The sequence below is a fragment of the Podarcis tiliguerta genome (genome assembly GCF_965153285.1).
Source record: "Podarcis tiliguerta genome assembly, chromosome: 6".
Classification (NCBI taxonomy): domain Eukaryota; kingdom Metazoa; phylum Chordata; class Lepidosauria; order Squamata; family Lacertidae; genus Podarcis; species Podarcis tiliguerta.
Window position 1 is genome coordinate 5175984 of NC_139539.1, and position 24422 is coordinate 5200405.

The window sequence follows — 24422 nt, forward strand, 5'->3', positions numbered from 1 at the left end:
CAGGCCTGGAGGGACCAGTGAAACGACTCCGTCTAAGGCTGCTTCATATACAGTGGTGCCCCGCAAGACGAATGCCTTGCAAGACGGAAAGCCCGCTAGACAAAAGGGTTTTCCGTTTTAGAGGTGCTTCGCAAAACGAATTTGCTATGGGCTTGCTTTGCAAGACGAAAATGCCTTGCGATTCCTGGGGGTTTTCCCCCTCCCCCCCCCCTTTTTCCCAAGCCCCTAAGCCGCTTAACAGCTGTTCGCTAAGCCGCTTAACAGCTGCTCTAAGCCGCTTATCAGCTGATCTAAGCCGCTAATAGCCTTTTAGCAGCTAATCCGCTAATCCCTTAACCCTTTAATAGCCGCTAATAGCCTTTTAGCAGCTAATCCGCTAATCCCTTAAGCCTTTAATAGCCGCTAATAGCCGCTAAACCGCTAATAGCGCTAATCCGCTAATCCGCTAATAGGCTTGCTTCGCAAGACGAAAAAAACCGCAAGACGAAGAGACTCGCGGAACGGATTCTTTTCGTCTTGCGAGGCACCACTGTACTGCTATGCAGACCTCCTCTCCTGTCCCCCAGGGAGGAACCCTTGCTAAACCCCACCAGATGCCTGCTAAAAACTTTTCCTTTTGTATCAGCAAGGCTTTCCAGACTCATAATTCAGTTACGTGCGCTTGTTTTCAATATTTGCTTATTTTCCCTGGGCATTGTTGCTAAGTGCTTTATATTAATAAATAATATAATAAATTTTTATTTATACCCCGCCCTTCCCGGTTCAGAAAACCGGGCTCAGGGTGGCTAACAACAAATTTAAAACACTTAATTGATGCAACAAAAAACAGCTTAAAATACAGTATAAAACGTGAATAACAATAAATTCAGAATTCAAAAATCAATTTAGGGGGGAAATCCACCCAATAAGCATTAGATGATCACCAGGGCTAGTTGGCAAAATTAGTCTTATTTGGGCCAGCGAGGAGACCAGGGGAGAATTAGCTGTGGGATCCCAGAGTGGGTAATAAAAAAGGGAAGAGGAGGGAAGGAAGGAGGGGAAATAAAAGATCAGGCTAAGATCAAATTGAAAGCCATATTGTTTTATGTACACCTGCCTTCGGGAGAAGAAAAGGCTAAGGAGTAAAGCCTACACAAATCTGGAATGGAGTCCCTAAGATGGGTTGGTTGGTGCCTTGTACAGCTCCTTCCAGCAGCCAAGCTGGTGCTGAATGCCTTGCTCTGCTTCCTTTGGACCCCACCAGTGAGCTGAGAAGGGGTCTTGTCATCTGGGCAGCCCAGGACCTCTGCCCACGCTGCCCAGGCTTGCACCCTTGACGTGGTCTGACTTCAGTCCCAGAGGCAAAATCCATTGTCTCTCAAGACAGACAGGTGCCAACAAAAAACCCCTAAAGTTGTTGTTCTTATGCAGTTTGCAATTCCCCCAATAAAGGGATTGGTCCTTCTAGCCTAGTATTGTCCACACTGACTGGCAGGGGCTCTCCTGGGTTTCCAGCATGAGTCTCTCGCAGCCCTGCCTGGAGATGCTGGCGGGGATTGAACCCAGTACCTTCTGCATGCAAAGCAGATGCTTTAAACCACTGAGCTACGGAGATGGGGAAGCAGGACGCCAGTTGCCAGCTAAATCAATGCAATCTCTTTGCAGATGAGAAGAAGATCTACATCATCAGCGCAGTGGTTTGTGCCCTCCTGGTGCTATTGGTGGTGACTATCATCTACTTCATCCATGCAAGGCATAACAAGGGTAAAAAGAATATTTGTTGCATTTGTGTTGTAGAATTGGAGTCCAACCCCCCTGCAATGCCATTGGGTCAATTGGGTCCAGTTTAGATCACCCACAGGGGTACATAGAGGCACACAAACTGGATGAACTGTTGGCCCTGCATGGGGTCCCTACCCCCAATGCCATGGCTGTGGGACCCATAGCAGCAGGTGTGGGGAGGAGCCCCTGGTGGTCGGATCAGATTAAATCCATACAATTTAAGTTCGCACAATTTAAGTGCTTCCAGAACGTCATGGCACTTGCCATCCTTGGCCTCTTGTGATCCCATCGGCAGTCGGCTCAAGTTCATTCCACTGAGCGGCCAAACTAGACTTTGGGGTCTCTCTGACTCGATGCATAATCCGATAAGAATTTGCTGGGTCGTATGTCGCCCGTACAAATAAATACGGGTTTTCTTTTGAAAGTGTCAGCAAGGAAAGTTTTGGGAGAAAGTGAGAATCTGGCAGTTCTAATTATTGAGTCTTTAACTGGTGGCAAAGAGGAGGGAGAGACCTGTGAAGGTGCTGTTCCTGATGCTGTGGGAGGTGAGGGAGCAGGCTGCCTCATGGTTGGGTTAACTGGCACCCTGGCACCTGCTGAAGATCATGTTATGATCACCTGGCTTTGTTTGATACAGATGTACTGAGGAAGCTGGTGGTTGAAAGGGACTGAGAGTCAGAAAATATTTGGGGGCTGTTGGGACAAAGGAATGGTCAACGTAAGAAGAACCAAGAACCTGTAGAGGAGAGGGCTGTGGGCTAAGAGCCAGGAGGGGAGAGGGCTCTTGTGGCCGGGTCACAGTTTCCCACTATGAGAACAGGATCCTGGACTAGAATCATAGAGTTGGAAGAGACCACAAGGGCCATCGAGTCCAACCCCCTGCCAAGCAGGATCCATTGGCCTGATCCAGCAGGCCATTCTTATGTTCTGGCAGCTAGTTCGGCCAAAAGGACAACCTAGTCCGCCATCTGGTTCTCACAGCAGCCAACCATAGACCCACAAGCAGGACCCCTGGGTGTTTTCTCCCCACCTGTGATTCCCACCCAGTGGTCTTCAGAGTCACACTGTCTCTGACACTGGGCAAAGTTGATAACCACTGTGCCTTGCCCTCCATGAATTAGCACGATCCTCTTTTAAAGCCACCCAGGTTGGTGGTGATCATCTTGGCAGAGTCAGTTTCATAGTTTGACTAAGTGCCATCCATGTCTGATGTGATGAATCTCTCCTGGATCTTCCAACACAGCTTCAGTGTGTTGTGTGAGAGCCAGTGTGGTGTAGTGTTCAGTGAGAGCCAGTGTGGTGTAGTGGTTAAGAGCGGTAGTCACGTAATCTGGGTAACCGGGTTCGCGTCTCCGCTCCTCCACATGCAGCTGCTGGGTGACCTTGGGCCAGTCACAGTCTCTCAGCCCCACTCACCTCACAGAGTGTTTGTTGTGGGGGAGGAAGGGAAAGGAGAATGTTAGCCGCTTTGAGACTCCTTAAAGGGAGTGAAAGGCGGGATATCAAATCCAAACTCTTCTTCTTCTTCTTCATCAGATGGTCTTCTGAGCCCTTCTCAGTATCACTACTTGTGCCCGTCTCTGTTTTCTCCTGCTGGGCAATAATTCCTTGCATGGTGGAAGGTGGGAGAGATTTTAATTTAGCAAACAAGTGTGTGGAAGAGTTATGCCCAATATCACGGTCTCCAATAGTGCAGATAGGTTCTAAAGCACCAGCAATATTTGCACACCCACCCACCCAGGAGTAGTGGTCCAACCCAGCCTACCACCTCCTCAGCCTCCCTCCCTCTCCATCACTATGTTGTGTTGCTCAGAGACTGGTTTCCACCTCCATGACCAGCATGGAGGGACTTCAAGCTTCCTGAATCGACTTGGTTGTTCCCTCCCACCTTCTCTGAGAGCTGCAGGAACAAAGCCAGGCCCACAGAGGTTCTCAGAGGACTGGAGTAGATCTTTGAGCTATTTGAAAAGCAATTGTAATAAACAGATTACGCTAGCAGGACTGCAAGAAGTTTTGTAAGGAGGACTATGTGAAATATTGCAGAGAGAAGATTATGAAGAGAATTATTAGTTAAGGATTATTAAAAGTAATAAGGAAATGAATGAAATGTAGATTAAGTGATCAAGATTGAAAAACCAGATGTGGTTGATGGAAGTCCAAAACATTGTGTAAGATAAGAAAATATGTTATATGATCTTTGGGAATGATATGTAAAAATCAATAAAAATATAATAATAATAATAATAATAATAATAATAATAATAATAACAACAACAACAACAACAACAACAACAACAACAATAACAACAATAACAACAACAACAACAATAATAACAACAACAACAACAACAACAACAACAACAACAACAACAACAACAAAGCCAGGTCCAAAATAAGAACTGGGACATGGTAGGCCGAAATATAAAATGGGGCAAACTTGATTATCTGCTCTAGCTCATGAGCTACAAAATTGAGAAGAACTGCATTAAAAAAGCACAAAATTACCTTCTGAGTTATGAGACACAGCAGAGCAGGGAGTCTTAACTCAGGCAGGGGGAGATTGTTTTGTTGTCGCTGTTGTGAAATGATTGGGAGGAGTCCATGAATGCACACAAACACACACCTGGAAGGGTCTGCATCTATAGTGGAACAGGTATTGCTTGGAACCCAGGTAAAATATATATATTCCATCTTACGTGGGATTTTTCTTCTTCTTTTCTCTAGATAAAGAGCCCACATCTGTGAGGTAAGTCTGGGCTTCGGCTTTGAACAGGAAACTAACAAACTAGTGTAACGGTTAGAGTTTGGCTGGCTGGCTGGTTGTGCCTACCAGCTCCATTTAGCAAAACCTTCCTCTGGCTTTTTTGCAAACTCGCCTCAAGGTTCCTCTCCTCTGTTGAGCAAACTGAGAGGTGGGGAAAGAATTTCCATTGGGAAGGAAATTGCAGGAGAATTTTCAGCAGTTCACATTTCCCTTGCAGGTCCAAGTGGCCTCAGTAGAGGACTTAAGAAGCAGGAAGTGGCGCATTTTATTGAATTGAATTGAATTGAATTGAAGAAACAACTGTGTTAGGCTTGCCTTTTACCCTCTGGTGATTTATTTGACTTTCTTTGTCCATTTTTCTTTAGGTTGCATGAATCTGAGAAGGCTTCTGGGGGAGCAAATCAGGTAAGTTCTTCTAAACTTCTTCAGATGTTGAGCGGAGACAGTCCTGGTGTTTGAAGCCAAGTGCACATGAAATTGGCCATTAATCCACCTGTACCCTGTAGTTTCTTGAGAAATGCCTCTGTTTGATGCACTTTCCGTTCAATGAACTTCCATCTGATTAAAAGCCGAAGCCAGGGTGAAGCTGAGGTGTGTCCGTTTGAGATAGCCATTGCACATGAGCAGATTAGAGCACATGCATAGATGGCAGCTTCATCTGGAGTTTGGTGCAGGGAGACAAGACAGGTAATTATAGATTCATAAAACTGTAGTCCAACCATCTAATCCAATGCCCTGCAAATCAGGAATGTCAACAGGGCAGATAGCTATCCAGCCTCTGCTTAAAAACCTCCAGTGAAGGACAGTTCTTAATGTCAGAAAGTTATTCCTGGTGTTTAATCTCCTTTCTTGAATCCATTGGTTTGGGATCAGAGCAGGAGAAAACAAGCTTGCTTCCTCTTCCCTGTGACAGCCCTTGAGATATTTGATGATGGCTATCGTATCTCCCCTCAGGCTCTTCTTTTCCAGGCTAAACATCCTTCAACCGTTCCTCATAAGGCTTGGTTTCCAGACCATTGATCGTCTAGATCACCCTTTGGGCAGATCTGTCAATTTCAGATATTAAATTCAGTTTAAGAGCATAAGAGAGAGAGAGGGAGAGAGAGAGAAAGAAAGAAAGAGAAAGAAAAAGAAAGAAAGAAAGAAAGAAAGAAAGAAAGAAAGAAAGAAAGAAAGAAAGAAAAGCATCTGCTGGATCAGTGGCCGACCAGATGCCTGTAGGAAAACACATTTCCTCATCAGTGAATCCCTCACTAAAATTCATCAACTCTTTAGTGCTCATTTATTCTAATTTATCCTAATTCGCACTTTATCCTAATATGAGAGTGCATAATAATATAGTGCATGATAATGACATCCACTGTATCCTAATCTGCCCATTTTCGCATGGCATTTTGCTGACATACACACTTTCGCAAAGCAGTCTTCACTGGTGATAGACATTTCTATACACCCTTTCCCCCAAATATATTTATGCATTTTTAATATTTTTTTTAGTTAGAGTAATGCATTGCAAAATTTGAAGAGAAGTGTGACTTTCACAGGATAGATGCCTTTCGGTGTGCTTGCCGTTTCAGGAAGTGCAAGATTAGGGAGGTTCGCGTTGACATGTAAACCAATCTGAATTCCTCCGCTTCACCCCCAGCCTCAGAGGAGGGCTAGGTGTGTTCTGAAGTTCACTGTCCAAGACACTCAGGATACTGTGAGGTGCAAGAATCAGGGCAAGCACACTGAGTGCCCCAGAATTCTCTGCCAAGCACAGGGGTTCCATGTTGAACCAGCTGGTATGAGAATATTCCCTGAAGGTTTCATATTTTTAAAAACTTTGAATCCACTTTCCAAAAAGGTCTCCTTCTGGGGAGACTAGAGTAAAACCAACACCCTTTTCCTATAGCGATCACAGGCTTATAGGGTTAGAATTGTAGAGTGGTAGAGTTTAAAGGGACTTGTCTAGTCCAACTCTGTGCAGTACAAAAAAATCTCAGCTGAAGAATCCCTGTCTGAATGCTGTTTAAAAATCTCTAATGGAGAGTCCACCAGTTTTGAAGGGAGCCCATTCCTATATCCATTTAAGTCATCGTGCCAGCAGAATGGTTTTCACTTCCTCTCCTCCTCCCTCCCCCAAAAATCTGCCCTGGGGAACGGTTCCTCCAACCTTCCAGAGCAGATTTGAGCGAGGGATGGACGCACCAGAAAAGAGGAGAGGGAAAGGAAGTTCTATTAGCCTTCTACTTGTGCAATAATAACAATAATAATGTTACACAATCTCCGAGGGGTGAGACACCCAGGGATTCCGGGCGCTTGACCAGGTTTGGTGTCTTTGGAATGAAAGTCAAGAGTAGACTGCAGTGTCTTTTGGACATATGGTTTTATTTACCATATGAGTGTCTGGAGGCGGTTGGAGGGTGGATGGTGGCTAACAGATTGAGGTTGAATCCTGACAAGACAGAAGTACTGTTTTGGGGGCACAGGAGGCGGGCAGGTGTGGAGGACTCCCTGGTCCTGAATGGGATAACTGTGCCCCTGAAGGACTAGTTGTGCAGCCTGGGAGTCATTTTGGACTCACAGCTGTCCATGGAGGCGCAGGTCAATTCTGTGTCCAGGGCAGCTGTCTACCAGTTCCATCTGGTATACAAATGGAGACCCTCCCTGCCTGCAGACTGTCTCACCAGAGTGGTGCATCCTCTGGTTATCTCTCGCTTGGACTACTGCAATGCGCTCTACGTGGGGCTACCTTTGAAGGTGACCCGGAAACTACAATTAATCCAGAATGCGGCAGCTAGACTGGTGACTGAGAGTGGCCGCCAAGACCACATAACACCTGTCCTGAAAGACCTACATTGGCTCCCAGTATGTTTCTGGGCACAATTCAAAGTGTTGGTGCTGACCTTTAAAGCCCTAAACGGCCTCAGCCCAGTATACCTGAAGGAGCGTCACCACTCCCATCGTTCAGCCCGGACACTGAGGTTCAGTTCCGAGGGCCTTCTGGTGGTTCCCTCACTGTGAGAAGCAAAGTTACAGGGAACCAGGCAGAGGGCCTTCTTGGTAGTGCCACCCACCCTGTAGAATGCCCTCCCACCAGATTTCAAAGGGAAAAGCAACTACCAGACTTTTAGAAGACATCTGAAGGCAGCCCTGTTTGTTGTTGTTGTTGTTTAGTCGTTTAGTCGTGTCCGACTCTTCGTGACCCCATGGACCAGAGCACACCAGGCACTCCTGTCTTCCACTGCCTCCCGCAGTTTGGTCAAACTCATGCTGGTAGCTTCGAGAACACCGTCCAACCATCTTGTCCTCTGTCGTCCCCTTCTCCTTGTGCCCTCCATCTTTCCCAACATCAGGGCCTTTTCCAGGGAGTCTTCTCTTCTCATGTGGGGGCCAAAGAATTGGAGCCTCAGCTTCACGATCTGTCCTTCCAGTGAGCACTCAGGGCTGATTTCCTTAGGGAATCTTTTAATATCTGAAGGACTATTGTATTTTAATATTTTGTTGGAAGCCGCCCAGAGTGTATGGGGAAACTGGGGTCTCCACCTGGCAGCTAAGTGATGTGAAGGCACCTCTTTGCCCATCACTCAGTTGTCACTCTTGCAACACAGCTCATTCTTTTGGGATGCTGATGACAACAAGTGGCCAGCAAAGGTCATTTTCTTATGCAGAAACCTCTCCGACTAGCTCAGCAAACTCCACTTGTCAGATTCTAACCTCACTGGGTACAGGACCCCATGACAAAGAAGGTACTCAGGGCATCATCCAGAATGGCACCCAAAAAAACCCCCTACAATAACAACCCATAGCACAATCAGGAAAGGGTTTTCCAAAAAAGCAGGGTTTGAGAGGAGGTCCTGCCTGCCGTTCGATGGCAGAACCCCTGTTTTTATTTGCAAAAAGCCTCCAGCTCAATCCTTGGGTTTTCTAGTTAAAGAATTTCAGGTAAAACACCTGCCAGGAACCTGATACCACTCAAAACAACCTTTATTGGCTTGGTGGATTATTTCTCCGACTCTGGCAGCTTCGTCCCTCCATTGGCGTCTTTGCTGGAATTTGTACCTTTGTGATTCTTTTCACTGCGCTTCAGTGTCCCCGCATCTGTATCCCGTACTTCCAAGGCAACATTTGCACTCCCACCCCCTAGACAATAAGGACTAGAACCCTGCTTTGTCTGCGACGGAGCCTCTCCCCCGCCGCCTTACAACAGGGATTGTAACAACCGCCCTTGAAGACTTGCTGACGGCCACCCTTTTCTCTTGTTGACGTTCTTGTTTGTTTCCTTCACAAAATAATCACAAAGTGTCGCTCCCTTCTGAAAAGGCCCAGCTGCACGGCAGCCAGGCGAGGGCTTATTTTTAGAGGCCCCCTTTTGTGTGGCGCGATTGTGCGATTTCGCTGAGCAAACCAGGCCCCCTCCGCCCTGCGCGTGGCTGTTTTTCTTCCAGCCTCGTAGCTGCTCACGTACGTACGCAGCTGTCTTTGCATCGGGAAGATGTCATTCCTTTGGGACAATGGGAGAAGTGATGTCTATAGCTTCATCTAGGCTGCCAAAAAACCCCAAACCCAGTCTAATGCTCACATTGCTCTGTTTGTGTGTGTGTGTGTGTGTGTGTGTGTGTTTGTGTGTGTTTAATTATCATTCTGAATTCATAGCAGCTGTTCTCGCATCTCCCAGCACCCCCAGTAAGCTTCCTTTTATTTATTTTTCCTTTGGAGCCAGTCTTGCAAAAACAACAGATCACGTGGTGAAATTGTTCCCCGGCCGAAGCATTTTCAGTCCACAGGTGGTAGGGCGGGCAGGCATGTGGTGCTGCCCCTTTGGAGAAGGGGGGGGAGAGAAATCCCTGCACATAGATATCTAGCTGGTCAGGGAGGAGGCTAAACCGGGAGGCCGTCCCCTACATCTCTAATTAAGAAAAAGCACATTCCGCCACTCCGCAAATTGCTTTGTTAAATATTTAAAAAGTGGCTCACGCAGCCTAAATTGAATCAGACGGTATGAAACTAATTTCGCCATTCCGTTAATTAGTTTGTTAAATTTTTTTAAAAAAGGCTTACGGACTCTTAAACAATTAAGCAATTAAAACAAATAAACCTTCTGAATTGAAAGTTATTGATATCTATTAAATTAAGACAGATAGAGATGGATAGGGCTTCAGAAAATATGGTGGGGCAGAGTATCTGCCCCACTGTGAACCTGGCCTAGCAGCAGTGGTGGCACAGCCCAGGACCCTGAGCGGGCGAGGGCAAGGTGGTTGAGAAACATCAGCACAAACCATCTGGCATTCCCACTGCGGCTCTAGAACCACATTGACCTGCCGCTGCCTGCCTCCTCCTGGCCACTGCAACGGGCAAGCATGAAGGCAGCAGCTGCAGTGGCAGGGCAGCCAGACACAGAGGAGGACAAGGTGGGAGACAACATCTAGTGTTTTGCCTGAAGCAGCAAAATGGCCTGGACCAGCCCCAGTCTCAGCATCCCAGTAGATGGTAGATGCCAGGCTGCCAGGTCTTCAGAGTCTACCCTGCTCGCCAGCCGCTCCTGGTATTGGTCACTGCCAGAAACAGGATGCCAGACGAGAAGGACTTTTTGACCTGATAGGAAGTGGCTGCATTGTGGCTCAGACCTTTGGTCCATCTAGGCTGGTATTGCCTTCCCTGGCTGGCAGCAGCTCTCCAGCTGTTTGAGGAAGGGAATCTTCCCCAGCACTTCTTGGAGATGCCAGGGATTTAACGACAGCAATTATAATAACTATAATTTTATTACTTACACCCTGCCCATCTGACTGGGTTTCCCCAGCCACTCTGGGCGGCTTCTAAGACGTATAAAAACATGCCATAATTAAACATTAAAAACCTCCCAACAGAGGACTGCCTTCAGGTGCCTCTAAAGGTTGTATAGGTACTTATCTCCTTGACATCTGATGGGAGGATGTTCCACAGGGAGGGCGCCACCACCAAGAAGGCCCTCTGCCTGGTTACCTGTAATTTCACTTCTTGCAATGAAGGAACTTCCCAAAGGTGGTGGACTTCTGTGTCTGGGCTGAGCGATGCGGGTGGAGATGCTCCTTCCGGTATACAGGGCCAAGGCCATTTAGGGCTTTCAAGGTCAGCACCAACACTTTGAATTTTGCTTAGAAACATACTGGAAGCCAATGTAGGTCTTTCAGGACCAGTGTTATGTGGTCCTGGCAGCCACTCCCAGTCACCAATTTAGCTGCCGCATTCTGGATTAGTGTAGTTTCCAGGTCACCTTCAAAGGTAGCACCACGTAGAGCGCGTTGCAGTAGTCCAAGTGGGAGATAACCAGAGCATGCACCACTCTGGTGAGGCAGTCCGCTGGCAGGTAGGGTCTCAGCCTGCGTACCAGATGGAGCTGGTAGACAGCTGCCCTGGACACAGAATTGACCTGCGCCTCCATGGACAGCTGTGTGTCCAAAATGACTCCCAGGCTGCTCACTTGGTACTTCAGGGGCACAGTTACCCCATTCAGGACCAGGGAGTGCTCCACACCTGCCCACCCCCTGTACCCCCAAAACAGTACTTCTGTCTTGTTGGGATCCAACCTCAATCTGTGAGCTGCCATCTGTCCTACAACTGCCTCCAGACACTCACACAGGACAATCACTGCCTTCCCTGGTTCCAATGTAAAGGAGAGGTAGAGCTGGGTATCATCCAAAACAGTGCTTCTGTCCTCGGACCTGAGATCTTCTGCCTGCAAAGCAAGATGCTCTGCAGTGGCGCTGTGGCAGGTTCCCATGGTCCCACAGGCCTTCTCTCGTGCTTCCTTATTGACTTGTCCCTCTCCTTTCTGCCTCCTCAGGAGCCTGATCCTAACAACCTATGCACCTATGCAGACTTGAACTTCGAAAAGGCGCCCAAGAAGAGCCCCCAACAGGTGGTCGAGATCAGCCAGCAGTCTGAATACGCCAGCATCCAGACTGTCCCGCCAGCGCCCAACGACGAGAATGTTACCTATGCAGATTTGGACATGGTCCACCTAAGCAAAGCTCCCAAGAGACCTGCCCCACAGCCGGAGGAAACCAGCTCAGAATACGCCAGCGTACAGGTTCGGGGCAAGTGATCCCTGGCTGCCGTCGGCTCTCTGTGGCTTGCCGGCCCTCTTGCGGGGTTGTCGGAGACCTCCCTTGCTGGGGTTGGCTCCTTGGCCTTGTCTCCAGACTGGGTCTCAACTGAGGAGCAGTGGGATTTGCCTGCCAAGGAGCGGTTCCTGCAGTTTCTTTGAGTGGAACTTAATGTACGTAGCCAAGGTCAAGGAGGAAACTAATTGGTGCTACACACAATTGCATCCTGGTACTTGGGCTAGTTCATGGTGCCACTTCATCCCCTGGTTATCAGGTGGACGGGAGGTGCCTAGACCAACTAAGGATCTAACACAGCTTTTATCACTGGGACCATAACTCTCTTCTTTCGATTCATCTAAACACGTCACACGGAGCAAGTGGCGAGTTGTCACCTTGAAGGCAGGCGGGCCTCTCTCTTCAGCTTTGGCCAGCTAAAGGCCTTCTCTCCACTTCCTTCTGGGACAACCAAACCCTCTCAGATGCCACCTTGAGAAGCTTTTCTTTTCCCCCACGGGGACTGAACAAAACCAAGTTGGCAGCCCCAGCTAGCTCTGTGGGGTGGGAAGAAGCAAGTGGACGCTACCCACATCAAGACTTGGTGGTCCTTAGGAGAAGGTCCCCCTGGGAAGAGGAGGAGGAAGAGGAAGACGAAGCCTGCTTTCTTGCTCATGATGGCATCTGATTCACTTTGTATCTCTCTAGTCCACAGATGTATTTTCCTCCCTCTCCCCCTGACAGTACGTCTTGGGACAGTGCCTCTTGGAGATACAGCAGCTTGTTCTGGGCTAGCAGTTGCCAACCTGGTGTCCTCACGATGTTTCAGACTATGACTCCCATCACCTGTTGATCTTGGTGGAGGTTGCCGTCCAAACACATCTGGTGGCACCAGGCTGGTGAAGGCTATTCCACGACAACCCATCCATCTTGCCTAACCCCAGGGGCCGATCTCTGGCAAAGCCAAATCTGTAGAATGCATTTTAGGTGTGTCAATCTGCTCCTCATTTTTATTTCTTTTTAATCCGCCTTTTTTATTTCATCCCTACGTGTGTCTAGAATTGGGGAGGGGTGACCTCGGACGTGTCTTGCAGCCTCTGTGATAGGCCTTAGGAAATACGAAGCCACGTTGAAGAATCTTGTCCGCTCCCGTCTCTGCCATGTTCTGCTTGGTTCCTCGGCTGACCCCTCCCAGATTTGGCTAAGTAGGGGCAGCAACCTTCACAACAGAACTAAGGCCTGCAAGAGGTGTGTGAGAGTAAGTGTGTGTGCTTCTGAAAGCTGTTTCTTGCCACCGCCACCACTGTTGGGGTGTAGGATGCCTTGCGTGGTTCGAGAAGAGAGAGCTTCCAAGCCAGCCATTCTCCATCCTAGCAGATCTCCATCCGCTCGTATCTTTCTGCAAAGCCACTCCCTAACAAACACACTCACAAGCCCAACCTGCTACTCTGCTTGGGCTCCATCGTGGCTCGTTTTTCTTGCAGCCATTTTGGTTTCGTTATCATTGTTGTTTTGCACAGTTCACAAATGTGCAGTAGCCCAAGCAAACATTGGGGGGCCCCACCCCAGGGGAACAGCAGCGAGTGATTATGGGGCAATGACTGTTGACAGAGGAGAGGAAAGGTGGTTTGGGGTCAATGCCAATAGAGTGGCTTAGCTGGGCCGATGCCCCCACGGGGGCGCGGGTGGGGCGAAACTTCTCAAGAGGCGACTAAAACAGGCAGCTCATTGCAAGTATAGAGTTTACACCTTTTGGCAGCCCAGATTGCTCCCGCCCTCCCCATGATCTCACAGCCCGCCATGCCAAGGGAACCTCCTCTTGCCTTTCAGTCTTTCCTTCTTGGCCGAATCCATGCTGTTGTCCTCCCTTCCTCTGGTGGTCTTGCTCACTTTTCTTTCCAAAAAGAGCCTTTGGGGCAGGGTTGGGGGAGCACTTGGGATAAGGAATAGCACCTCTCTGCCCCCTTGGGAAGTAGGGCTGCCCCCACCCCACCCTGCCCGAAACACCGTCGTACCACCTGTGTTGACTGTTCAGCATTATAACTGTTTACTCCTTTTAGAACTAAAAAAAACGAGAAAAAAATACCAGTATTTGTGTGTGTTCTTTGTAAGTGGGTGTAGTACAGTGTACTTAGCACTAGTGTGACAAGCACAAAAGCAAAGTTTAAAAAGGGATAAAGTGCTGGGGAAGAGAGAGGGGGTCTCTTAAAACTTGTCCTCTCCCCCATGGTGACTTGACCCACCATAACCTACCCTGTGTGACTCCTGCTGCCAGTAACCAAAATTCCTCTTCCTGTTTTTATTTTATTTTATTTGTGGCTCTGTGTTCCTTTTAAAACAAAACAAAAAACTAAGGCAATTTAGGAACTAACTGGCACTCTGCGGAAATAGAAGGAAGTGGGGGGACGAGAACAGGAGGCGAGGGTTGCGGAGAAGTGACGTCTTCCAAATTCTCTACTGCAGATCTTCCACCTTTGAGTTTGACCCAAGCGGATTGCGAGATCCAGGATGAAGGCAATCGAAACTCGGAAGAGTTTAGCCCGATTTGCTCATTCTTCAGGAAGATGAGCAAATCTCGATGGGTTTCACATTGAAAAGACGCAGGGCAGGCCTCTCTTGTCACTTCCGTGTCTCAAAAATGTGCCAGTGTCTTCTGGTGGAGACACAAAGTGGAGCCATCCAAGAGCACCTTCTCCTTTTTCCAGAAGGTGCCTGTTCACAATGACGCTTCGGGACATGGGAGCAACTCCTCCTTGGGTCAGTAAAGCAGGGATGGGTGATAATTGTGACCCTCCCAATGCACTTGGACTCAAAACTCCCATCAGCCCCATCCAACATGGCCAGTGGGCTGATGGGAGTTGCAGTCCAGAAGCAATGGAAGGACCACAGTTTCCTTCACCCTTGCTCAAAATAAATGTGTGATTGGAAGAGTTTTGGGACACTGATGACATTGCGCTTAAAATTTTAAAAAAATGCCAGTAGGCACTTGTATTGCTAATATGAGAAAGGGGAGGTATGAGTGTGGTTTGGGCAGATACGGTTCTGGGAACGGCAAGCCATGGTGGCATCTCACCCTTCTGAGGTCACAAAGACAAGTCCTTTCGGCCACATTCTCTTGGCTCCTTCCGTACACCATGCATAAGGACATCGAGGCCAAAGCCAATGGTTCAGGAGGCAAACAGCCGCTGTCCAAAATGGCGGTCACACGTTCACAACTCTCCTCTCCCTCGGTAACGTCCCCTCCAACTTAAGACCTGTCCTGTCATCGCGATGCTCTATGGTTCCTCACATCATTGGCTGCTGGAAGATGCAGGTTGCCATGACACCAGGATGTTCGTAAACTAGCTGGGTGTTATTTGGGAGATGGAGAGGGAGGAAGACCTCTGGCTGCCATTTTTGGCTTCCACAGCTTCTCCTGACATTTACTTTGGTCCTTAGTCAAGGCAGAAATGTCATACCAGCTTCTCGGTTCCTCTGTTTCCAAACACTCCGCTGCCACCCTCCTCCTCAGCGGTGTCGGATGGGAATGTGTAGAAGTTCAATGGTACCCTAGCTTGGGAGATGGAATGCCAAGAGCTTTAGCCCATAGTGGGAGGCTACAAACCACTCCATTGAGCCTAGTTTCTTGGCCCTGGTTTTGCAGGGAGGAAAATGGGACCAGGAAAAGAAAGAAAGAAGAAAAATGAAGCCGTATTGGGATATATTTGTTGTGGATCAAAAAAATTATAGGTGACTGTTTGTATGAATTGCACCTTAAGTTCGTTTGGGTTTTTTTGTTGTTTGTTTTTGTTTTTCGCTTGCAAGATATTTTTGTAATAAAAGCATTCAAAGTTCTGCACCAACCACGCGTGTGTGTCAGTGGTGATAATAGAACTGGCTTTGGGCGGGTTGGTCTTCTGGGCAAAATATCAGATGTCTCCAGCTCTCTTGTTGGGGAAACAGAAAGCTAGTACTTGAGGAAAGTCCAGTATTGGTGGCCCACCCAAATACTTGAAGGCAGCAATTAAATATGAAAAATAGCTGGTGTTGCAAAAAAGGAAAGAAAAAAATCTGTCCAAGCACGAAGCAATAATTATCAAAAGAGGTAATCTGCAATCACACGGGACTGTTATTAGGAATGGAAAGTCCAATTCCCAGATTGTTCTACATGCTGAAGGAGAACAATAATTCTAATTATTATTGTATGGACTTTGGCGACAGCTGTGTTAGAGCGCGGCGTAATCATTTGACTACCAGCCATTGCTGTCATGGAACGCACAGTGGTTTGAGCTGGAGCTGTGCCTTGGTTACCCAACCACCCAAAAAAATATGCAATTTTGATTTGAGTCTTTTTGAAATGCGCTTATACAAAAGCTTGACATAATTGTAGATTGCATCTGTTTGCATAATTACTGGCTTATGAACTGATAGATTTTTGCATTGCAGGTTATTTTCATATTTTGTTATGCATACGACGCCAGCCAACCCGACGCAACTTTTCCAACTTTCAGCAATTAGCAGCGTGAAGGCAGGTCCCTGCCCCTTGGAGCTTAAGGGTCTGTATTTTGACAGTGGGCAAAGACAAGTCATCAAAAGGCAGAGACTGGGAGCGGGGAGAGGCAAGAAAGACGAACGAGGATTGAATGCGTACAGAGATGCAGTCTGGGCCTTGCTGTGCAAGGAGACGAGGTGAAACGTGGAGAAAGGGTTCGAGGGAGGATCTGAAGAGGGAAGGAGGCAGAAGAGGCACCGTGAAGATGTCCTGGATGGGACTTCCAGGAGTAAGAGAAAGCAAGGAGGCATTGGGTAACACCATCCCAAGGACCACAAGGCAGCTCTTGTTGTGATCCCTGGTGCCCTTTGGCCTGATCTTGTGTTGACTCAATTGTGGCCATTCTTGAATTGATGACTACGGTCATACCTCATGTTACGTCCACTTCGTTTTACGTTCTTTCAGGTTACGTCCCGCGGTGACCTGGAAGTACCAGAAAGGGTTACTTCCAGCTTTCACAGCTCGCGCATGCGCAGAAGTGCAAAATGACATCACGCGCATGCGCGGAAGCGGCAAATTGCAACCTGCGCATGTGCAGATGCGCTGCTAAGGGTTGCGTTCTTTTCATGTTGCGAACAGGCCTCTGGGAACGGATCCCATTTGCAACCGGAGGTACCGCTGTACAGGGGATTTTGTTTATTTGTTTATTACATTTCTATTCCACCTTTCCTCCCAAAGAGATCAAGGTGGTATACGTACTCAGCCACCTCATCCTATCCTTGCAGCCACAACCGCCCCTGTGAGGTAGGTTAGGCTGAGTGCGAGTGCACCAATTTGAACCCTGGTCCAACCGCTGCTGGCTCCATCTTGTACAACACCCCCACCTCTGGTCAAAGAAGAGTATTGAAGGAGATCAGCCACCCCCACCAAGAAAACCTGATCCTAATAGGCTAGACAGGTCAGGTGGTATCCCCTGGCTTCCTATAAAAGCTCCCCAGTGAGCTTGTTTGCTGTTCCAAGCAAACTAGGAGGTGAGCTCTGAGCTGGTCGCAGAGAACTGCCATTTCAACCCAACTTCCAGATTCGCACATGTTGGGCTTGACGAGGAAATAACACGCATCCTTAACCCATCTCCCCAAAGGCTGTCACAAGCCTGTGGGTTTTCTCTCCCCCCCCCCCCCCCGGAACCTGATCAAGGGTTTGAGGAACTGAAAGGACTTTGGGAAACGTGATGGTTATGATAAAAGGCTTGTGACCTCTGATTGTTTGCATTCTGCTTCTGTCGGACTGTGAACAAAGGAGAAAAGCGAGAGCGGTGCCAACAAGCCTTTCTGAAATCATTTCTGGTATTTTGCACACAAATCTTTTAACACCTTGGATTCCATTAACCTTGACGACTCCCGTGTTGGGTGGAACTGGCACAAAGGATTCCTTTGCCTAATCTTGAGTCAACGTGAACTCTTTATCCACACATTGACTAATTCACTTGCAATGTGTCTTAAATGCTTTGGGTGTGTTGCTGCATCTAAATGCTGTTGCCATTATCATTAGCTGCCTTCCTTTTGTCTCTGCAAGCATGGAGGTTAGGATGCTGGTTATTAAGAAAAAACACCTTCTTGGTCCATGAAATGCACCACAAAAATGCAACTCCCCAAGCCGTCCGTCAACATACAAACACTTTGCGGACTTTGGTGAGGCAGCCTGGGTGTTAGAGGTGCACCTGAGCAAGATCTAGGTTTTAAGCATGCCCACCTGAAGGAAAACTGGAGAACTGGCTGCTTTTGAGATGAAGGAGAAAGAAGTGGTGTCAAATGCTGGGAGGTCAGATTATTGCTCATGGAAAGGAGGTGATAGGCATTGCCCCATGCCCCCCTGTCCAGCAGGCAGACTAATACAGTGGTACCTCTGGTTGCGAATGGGATCCGTTCTGGAGGCCCGTTCGCAACATGAGCAGAACGCAACCCGTGTCTGTGCATGCACGGGTTGCAATTCGCTGCTTCTGCGCATGCGCATGACATCATTTTGCGCGTCTGCGCATGCGCGAGCGGCACAACCCAGAAGTAACCCTTTCTGGTACTTCCGGGTTGCCGCCGGACACAACCTGAAAATGCTCAACCTGAAGTAAGCGTAACATTAGGTACAACTAAAGGCTGGTTTCAGGATGCTTTGAGGGATGGGACCTCTAAGCAAGGTGAGTGAAGAACATAAAAAGAGGTTGCTAGATCAGGCCTGTGGCCCGTCTAGTCCAGAATCCTGTTCTCACAGTGGCCAGCCAGGTGGGGAAACCCGCACACAGGATTTAAGCACAAGAGCAACTCTCCTCTCCTGTGGTTTCCAGCAACTGGTGTTCACGGGCATTGCTGCCTCCAGCTGAGCACAGCCTTTGTGACTAGTAGCCACCACTGGCCCTGAGTATCCCTGCAATGTTGCAAGGCGTCCTGAAGCAGAGCTTTGGGGTGATGTGCTACACCAGGAGTGAGGGAACTGTGGTCATCCATATGTTGTGGAACGGCAACTCCAATCCCAGACAGCCTGGCCAATGACACTTCTCTTTACCCGGGAGGCAGGGGTGCGCCACCAATTTGGATGGTTCTAAAAGATGATTGGACAACTGCAAGGAGGAGTCAGCTCTCAGTGGCTCCTTGCCACGATGGTCTCATTGACCCGGCTTCACATCTTCCTTGAACACTGGAAGATTCGAGACAGATAAAGGAAAGACCTCCTTCACTCAGTGCATTGTTAAACTGTGGAACATCCTCCCACTGGATGGATGGCTTTAAAAGAGGATGAGACAAATTCATGGAGGAGGAGAGGGCTACCGAATGCTGCTAGCCTTGGTGGCTCTGCGCAGTTTGAGACAACAATGCTTCGGAATATCAGTGCTTGGAAACTTTAGGGAGAGAAAGTGCCTGCAGGTAAAAAAGGTAAAGATAAAGGATCCCTGGATGGTTAAGTCCCGTCAAAGGCGACTGTAGGGTTGAGGCACTCGTCTCGCTTTCAGGCCAAGGGAGCCGGCGTTTGTCCACAGACAGCTTTCCGGATCATGTGGCCAGTATGACTAAACTGCTTCTGGCAGAATGGAACACCATGGTGGAAACCAGAGCACATAGAAATGCCGTTTAACCTTCCTGCTGCAGCGGTACCTATTTATCTACTTGCACTGGCGTGCTTTTGAACTGCTAGGTTGGCAGGAGCTGGGACAGAGCAATGGGAGCTCACCCCGTCATCGGGATTAGAACCGCTGACCTTCTGATCGGCAAGCCCAAGAGGCTTGGTGGTTTAGACCACAGCACCACCTGCATGGTAGGTGGTAGGTACTAGTGGTAGGTCCATTCAAATACCAATCCACTTTATTAATTTTTCTTCAGTGTTTCCCCAATGTTGCTGTATTCATGCCATCTTGAGGGACACTCTTGCATTATAGCATAACAAAAGCAGGAAAACACACACCCCCCCCAAAAAAAATGCTGCAGAACATTAGTGGGGGGTGAGGAGAAAAAGTTGCAGGATTTCAGGCGTAAGTTACATGACATGCACTGATGAGAAACAAAGCAAAGTATCTGCCCAGAAACATTTGCAATGTTGAAAGTGGGATCGTGTGTAACCTGCCCTGATCCCACCATGAACACAAATTCTCATTAATGAACAAAAGGCTGTCTGGAGCGGTCCATCAGATATAGAAGTGTGCATGCACACGAAAGCTCATATCAATAACAAACTTAGTTGGTCTCTAAGGTGCTACTGGAAGGATTTTGTTGTTGTTGTTTTGACTACGGCAGACCAACACGGCTCCCTACCTGTAACTAATATATAAATGCAGGTTTCAATTTTACACTCAGCTTGTTTGTATTTAACCTTCCCACCACCAGGCGGCGCTTGTGCACCAGCTATAGCTGAAGTGGGGGGAGAGACCCAGAAGCGCCTCTCTGCCTGAACAGTGGTCCTCTACCACTTCTGATGCTGCTCTGGTTCCTTGCCCTTTGGCTTTCTGACAATTCCATCCTTGCTTTCCCCCTCTCTCGTGTCCCCTTCCTATTGAAGAAAGGACAGAAGAAACCCTAAAGGGGGGGGTACCTCTTGAAATCGTGGGAGACACAGATTCAAAGTTCTCACCAGCCTAAAATCAGCCTTCCCCCATAGCTCAGTGCTAGAGCATCTGTTTTCCATGCAGAAGGTCCCAGGCACAATCCTTGGTCTCTTTTCCAGGCTAAACTTACCCAGTTCCTTCAAGCATGAGTCAGATCTTTGGACCATCTAGTGCAGCAGCATCTACACTGAGTAGCAGCACCTCTGAAAGGCTTCAGGCAGGGCTGTTCCTACCTTGAGAAGCCAAGAATTGAGGTTGGGACCTTCTGAATGCAAAGCAGGTGCTCTTCTGCTAAGCTACAACCCTTCCCTCCCCAAATTCCAGCACGGCTCACCTAGTAAGGGTCCTGTTTTGCCTTGGAACATGTCACCCCAGTGTTTCCCAAACCTGGGTATCCAGCTGTTGTTGGACTACAACTACCGTCGTTATCCCTAGCTAGAAGGACCTGTGGTCAAGGGTGATGGGAGTTGTAGTCCAACAACATCTGGAGACCCAAATTTGAGGAACACTGTGGTACACCAAATGCTTTTGAATTATGGTGCTGGGGGAGACTCTTGAGAGTCCCATGGACTGCAAGAAGATCAAACCTATCCATTCTTAAGGAAATCAGCCCTGAGTGCTCACTGGAAGGACAGATTGTGAAGCTGAGGCTCCGATACTTTGGCCGCCTCATGAGAAGAGAAGACTCCCTGGAAAAGACCCTGATGTTGGGAAAGATGGAGGGCACAAGGAGAAGGGGACGACAGAGGATGAGATGGACGAGACAGAGAATGAGAAAACAGTGTTCTTGAAGCTACCAGCATGAGTTTGACCAAACTGCAGGAGGCAGTGGAAGACAGAAGGGCCTGGCGTGCTCTGGTCCAGGGGGTCACGAAGAGTCAGACATGACTAAATGACTAAACAACAACATGGTACACCAAACTCCCCCAACCTAATGCCCTCCAGATGTTTTGACCAACAACTCCATCAGTTCTGGCCAGTATGGTCAAGGGTGATGGGAGATGTGGTCTAAAATGCCCAAAGAACAGGAGACTGGGGCAGGCCACCCTACCCACCTCAAAGGCGATGAGTTTTTAGCTCCAGTTCCCTCGAAGTTCTGGCGCCAACTTTCCCCGCCTTTTAAGTTTTGCACCAGCTGGAAATTATTTTTCAGCTGTCACCATAGTAACTGCTTGTTGTTTGCCTGCTGTTGTCTCTGAATTGGAAGGTTACCAGAGGAGAAGGATGAATCTTCTCCCCATTAGGGGAATGACCTTGAGATGGAGGCTTCGTGAGCCATCGAAGATGTGGATAAAAAATAACTCCCACTGGAAACTCTCAGAGTTGTAACCATAACTACTGACCTGAAGCCAGTCCTCTAGAACCACAGTTTTCTGTTGAGTGGAGAACCTCGCACACCCAAAAGGAACAGGTGTGGTAGGAAAGGTGCAGCTCCCCTTTTAGATCACTGCATAGGAGAAATTTAGCACATGCTTTGGCTGGGCAAGGCAGCAAGGGAATGGTACTTTCCCCACTCCCCATCCCATATTTGTGCAGGTAGGGGCACAGCTGGGCCACCAGCCAAAGCTGATGGAAGGTACTCTGCACCACCGAGGCCACCCGAACTTCAAGTGACAGCAATGGCTCCAGAAATACCCCCAAGCTGTGTACCCGCTCCTTCAGAGGGTGTGTAACCACTGTCGACATTCAGAGGGCCAGGAGGCCAGCTGGGTAGCCCCAGCCTGGCCGTTCCCTTCCAGCTGTCCCGCTGCATGGACCATCGGCCTCTGCTCTGACGTAAATCAGCGACCCGGGCTTCTAAGTCAAGGCACACTATCAGCAGATAGAACTGCACACACAGTATAGGTGTGAGGCTTGTGGAAGCATGCTACAACTACAGATTTATTAATCATAAATCAGGACAAAGAAACATGTCGTCTCTCTCTCTCGTCGTCTCAGAGAGAACAGGAAAAAGCAAAAGCTATAAACAACGGAAGTTCCCAGCAAGCTGTGCTGGAATGTAAACAGACATGTGACACGCAATAATTCCATACGTCTGCTCCTTAAGGTGGAATGGAAATGTCAACATCCTCCCCCTTTCCATGTAACCTGTGGCACAGTATTTCAACCCAACTGCAACGGCTGTACATACGCCTAAAGTTGTCTCTGTTAACAACATTAGACAACAGATCTGCAGGAATCTTGTTTCCTGGTATGTGGGACACCTGAATGAGTCCTTTCCAGATACACTCCCTTGCACGATGTAACGTTATCTGCAAGTACTTGGTTCTTTGCTTGCAACTGTCTGAAGCAAGCAAAGCCAAGCAGGACCTGTTGTCTTGATAAACCTGTATAGGACATTTCACAGTAACCCTGACGTCCTTAAACAGTTGCAGCAACCATTCACAATCCATAAGTGAATATGACAGTGCAGGAGCAGGCCACCTGCCAGACATCCAGTCTAGAGAACCACCCACTAACAGTGCCTCAGACTTATCTGGATTGGGCTCTCATCCAGTCCATTACTGGGGTAAGACACTGGCCCAGCACTTCCACTGCCACACCTGCAGAAGTAGAGCTGCGTTTCATCGGCATATGGCTGACAATGTACTCCAAAACTCTGGATGACCCCACTCAGGGGTTTCATGTAGATGTTAAACAGCATGGGGGATAAAATCGAACCCTAGGGAACCCCACATTGATGGCTCCATGGGGCCAAAGAGCACTCCCAAAGCATCACCCTCTGGAACCACTGCAAAGGACTGGAACTGGAACTGGACTGGACTAGACTGGAACCACTGCAAAGCAGTGCCGCCCACCCACCCTACCCCCCAGTTCATGGCTAAGTCAGGCAATTGGCAAGTGCTGCCTTCTGTCAAATTTTACCCAGGAGAGATCAGGATCTAGCCCACTGTCTTAGGCAGACCTGCTGAAAGGCAGCTCTATTCCTATGTAGGAAAGACCATTTATGTCTGGGTTAGAAAATTCTTCTTTTTCCCAACTAATCAGGAAAAACGACAGTAGGCTGACCTGCTCTTATGACCTGGACAGCAACTGGATCTGCAGAAACCAGCAAATTAAGTTTTTCACAGTGTGGGGTTAAGTGTGAGCGCCCAGCCATGCCTGCAAATGGAACTGCTGTTAAAGCCGCAGGAACAAGGCCTGCTTAAATCAGTTGGCAACTCTTAATCTTAAGAATGCTTGGTGCTTGACTTGGCTGACCAGCTCACAGTATTCTGTAGTCTCACAGTACTCCGAATACTGGTGAACATATAGTACATATTCCGAATGCAGGATGGATTTTGATGAGTAAGAGAGGATATATTATTAAGTAATTATTCTTCCTCTTTCTCATTTGTGTGAGAATGCACATACATATTTCAGCAGAATTAAAAATTGCCATCCATGCACAGCTTATCTCTAGAAGCTATTAGGACAAAGTTTGCATAACCTTCTAGAACAATTATATCCAATGATCTTTTAGGCAGACTAAGAATATCTTCTCCCTTTTTATGTTTCCCTCTTTACAAAGAAATCACTCTCAGATTCATAAGTAAAGATGAAAAATACGAGTATTCCTCACATCACAAGTCTTGCCAGGATTCAACAAGTACAGTGATGAAAATCAGGCAGGCAATAAGAAGAAGAAGAGGAGTTTGGATTTGATATCCCGCTTTATCACTACCCGAAGGAGTCTCAAAGCGGCTAACGTTCTCCTTTCCCTTCCTCCCCCACAACAAACACTCTGTGAGGTGAGTGGGGCTGAGAGACTTCAAGAAGTGTGACTAGCCCAAGGTCACCCAGCAGCTGCATGTGGAGGAGCAGAGACGCGAACCCGGTTCACCAGATTACGAGTCTACCGCTCTTAACCACTATACATAGTCCAGTTCAAAATGGAGGTTGTTCTCTGGAGGAGAGCAAAGATGCAGGTAGGAGAATAGTGTGTAGTGACAGAAGGAAATAGAGATTAACCTTCTATTGTTTTCCTTCCCGCCACAAAAGTTTAGACTAGAGGATATGACATCATGGAGCCCCATGTCTGTGACTATCTAACAATCATGCATTTGTGATTTTGGGTACAGATCCTCCTACACTCGGTACGTTTGGGGGCATCCACTAGTGGAAACACAGTTGGCTGTGATTCCCTGGAACGTATCCATCGTGTTTTGAGAATGGTGACTCCCTTTTACCCTTTGACTATGGTAATTACCTAGCCTTGTCAGGCTGCTGTTCAAATGTGATACAGTCTGTTAGTGTTTAAAGCATCCTGCTAATAGATCAAATTTCATCCTCCTTGAA

At 48.0% G+C, this 24422-nt stretch overlaps 1 protein-coding gene across 7 annotated transcripts in view; it reads left to right on the forward strand.

Annotated features, from left to right (window-relative positions):
- The window catches only part of LOC310680601 (tyrosine-protein phosphatase non-receptor type substrate 1-like), a 126726-nt gene extending 111298 nt beyond the window's left edge, over positions 1-15428 (forward strand). For 6 of the 7 annotated variants that reach the window (XM_083447484.1, XM_083447482.1, XM_083447479.1 and 3 more), the window contains exons 6-9: positions 1645-1743; positions 4486-4507; positions 4891-4930; positions 11334-15428. In XM_083447484.1, coding sequence (XP_083303610.1) covers positions 1645-1743; positions 4486-4507; positions 4891-4930; positions 11334-11591 — 419 coding nt within the window. In that variant the 3' untranslated portion in view covers positions 11592-15428. Of the gene's footprint in view, positions 1-1644; positions 1744-3288; positions 4015-4485; positions 4508-4890; positions 4931-11333 lie in introns of those variants that run through there. The other variant, XM_083447485.1, reaches the window with a different exon arrangement.
- Positions 15429-24422: the final 8994 nt, after the last annotated feature.